Source organism: Austrofundulus limnaeus, unplaced genomic scaffold (assembly GCF_001266775.1).
Source record: "Austrofundulus limnaeus strain Quisiro unplaced genomic scaffold, Austrofundulus_limnaeus-1.0 Scaffold492, whole genome shotgun sequence".
Taxonomy (NCBI): Eukaryota; Metazoa; Chordata; class Actinopteri; order Cyprinodontiformes; family Rivulidae; genus Austrofundulus; species Austrofundulus limnaeus.
Window position 1 is genome coordinate 289,528 of NW_013952894.1, and position 2,448 is coordinate 291,975.

At 34.1% G+C, this 2,448-nt stretch overlaps 1 protein-coding gene across 1 annotated transcript in view; it reads left to right on the top strand.

Moving 5' to 3' along the window:
- The window catches only part of pdia5 (protein disulfide isomerase family A, member 5), a 127,530-nt gene that overhangs the window by 22,921 nt on the left and 102,161 nt on the right, over positions 1 to 2,448 (top strand). Inside the window, exon 2 of the mRNA XM_014025702.1 lies at positions 1,706 to 1,832. Coding sequence (XP_013881156.1) covers positions 1,706 to 1,832 — 127 coding nt within the window. The remainder of the gene's footprint in view (positions 1 to 1,705; positions 1,833 to 2,448) is intronic.

Here is a 2,448-nt window from a genome sequence, read left to right on the forward strand (position 1 = left end):
CCCAGAATGCTTTGTGTGGAAATAAAATGGCCCTGTCCGTGTTAAATATATTTTCAAACTTCTAGTTTAAAAATGATAAAAACTAAACATCCTACAATATTTTTACAGTCTTTATTCTACAGTTAAAATATATGTTTATTAAATAAAGTCTAATGTTACAACTAATCGGGGATCCCTTTAAAGATTCATGCTGCTCAAAGGTTTTGGGTCTTTTATGTTTTTGTGTTTCTTTATGTACCGACTGGTTAYAAATGAAAAGTGGCCTGGAATAGTCCTCAGAGCCTTCTGTGTAAATGTWTTTATTTAATCCTATTTTATTTTCATGTGTAATTTGTGAGTTACTGGTCTGCATGGTAGGCAGGCCAGTTCAGCACCTCAAGCTTCCAGCAGTGATCCAGTGCTGTTGTAACTGAGACAGTTTTCTGTTGTATTTGTTGCTGAAACATGCATGAGCTTTCCTGAAGAAGACATGGTTTAGTCTGTTTGTACCTTTCAGAATAAAGGGGCATTTTCAGATGTAGAAGTCTGATTGTTAAGCAGTAATACACTCCATTACTATCTGTGATACATGTTTTCAAATGAAGTGCACTGAGTAATGTGAACAGTTTTTTTTTTAGTTTAGCTGATTTACTGTTTATAATTTCAGCAGTTCAAAGTTTGATTTGTCCGACCACAGAACAGTTTTCTGCTTCGCCTCGGTTCATTTGGGAAAGAGAAAACTGCTGTTTCTGGTCTGATCTCCTTCCTTTTGCACAGTAATTTGTGTTCACAGACAAGAACTTGAAAGTGCTTTTGAACCCTTGCTGTTACTTTCTTGACAAGTTCGTAGCTGTTTTCAGTTCCTTACCTCCACTTCTCTTTTTCAGTTTGCTGGTTGTAAACAACGTTTTATTTCATTTTCATGTATGATGGAACTTCTTGTTTGAACAAAGTCACAGAGTCACTAAATTAATTTTAAGCAGACTAAATTTACACAATAAATCATATCTGGCCTTGATTAGGAATTTGTAACTTTTTTATTTTTATCTTTAGCAGTTAAAGGGCCTGTGACGTCAAATTTTCGTAATAAACATTAATGCATCTTTTGAAAGGTAACATTGATAAAATATTGCAAAACAAATTTCACGTCGCTGAGATGAACGGTTGTTGAGATATTTACATGTGAAGTAACAGGAAGTGAAGTAACAGGAAGTGAAGTAACAGGAAGTGATGTCAAAGGGGAATGTCAGCTTGTAAACAGAGYGTCATTTCAAAAGCTAACAACACAGACTAGAGAAGAATCTGATGTTTCTTTAGATTATTTCTGTCATTTTCAAACAGAGAAGAAGAGTTAAAGTTTAAAAAATGTTGTTTTAATAAACAGACCAGTGAGTTTATTTTATTAATGAGTTCCCCTTTGATGTCACTTCCTGTTTCACTTTGGCTGAGCCAAATTCTAAAGAAAATAGGCCAGTTATGTGACAAAATAGGTAAAATCGCGTACYATACCAGTTTTCTTAAGTATAAAGATGCTTTTCTTGATGTCACGGGCACTTTAAGCTTTTGTAATTTTGATAATAACAGCTTCATGTCTGAAATGTTTAAAACTGATCTTAACCTGATGTGAACAGTCTTAGGGCTTTAGTACTTCTTGTTCTGACTTTGTTTAATTTGGAGACGAATGAATAATGAGATTTAATAACCTAGGTTGTGTTTGTTTCTCCAGGTGTGGATGCTGTCGTTGCTGGAAGCTGTGAAGGTGTCGCCTCTCATAGAGAAAGTCAGTGACCACAAAGACTTCAAGAAGCTGCTCAGGACCAGAACCAACGTTCTGATACTCTACACAAAGACAGGTTAGAYGTGAGACATAGTCCTGTAATCTGTAATAATTCAGTTTCATAGTTTCTATGGGATCAATCTTGTGCCAGCAGGAACTGAATATGAATTGCTCAAATTGAATCTGAATGTGTATAATTTGAAATTGAATCCATTGGTTTGAAAATGAATTTTACTAAATTGAAACTGAATTTAATGATTTGAAACTGAATTTAAAGTTTAGAATTAGAATTAATTTGCTTTGAAACTGTATTTTGGTTTATCAAAATTCAGTTTGACTACTTTCACTTTCAGTTGCAAAACGTTTGTGTCACACATCCTGGTCCTTGAGAAAGCCAGAGTAATCAAACACAGATCCACAGATTTATGTTTAACATATTTTCACATTTCACAAATCTGTGGCTCTGTGTTTGATTACTCTGGCTTTCTCAAGGACCAGGATGTGTGACACAAACATTTTGCAACTGAAAGTGAAAGTAGTCAAACTGAATTTTTAATAAACCAAAATACAGTTTCAAAGCAAATTAATTCAAATTCTAAACTTTAAATTCAGTTTCAATTTAGTAAAACTTATTTTCAAACTAATGTATTCATCCATCCATCCATCCATCCATCCATCCATCCATCCATCCA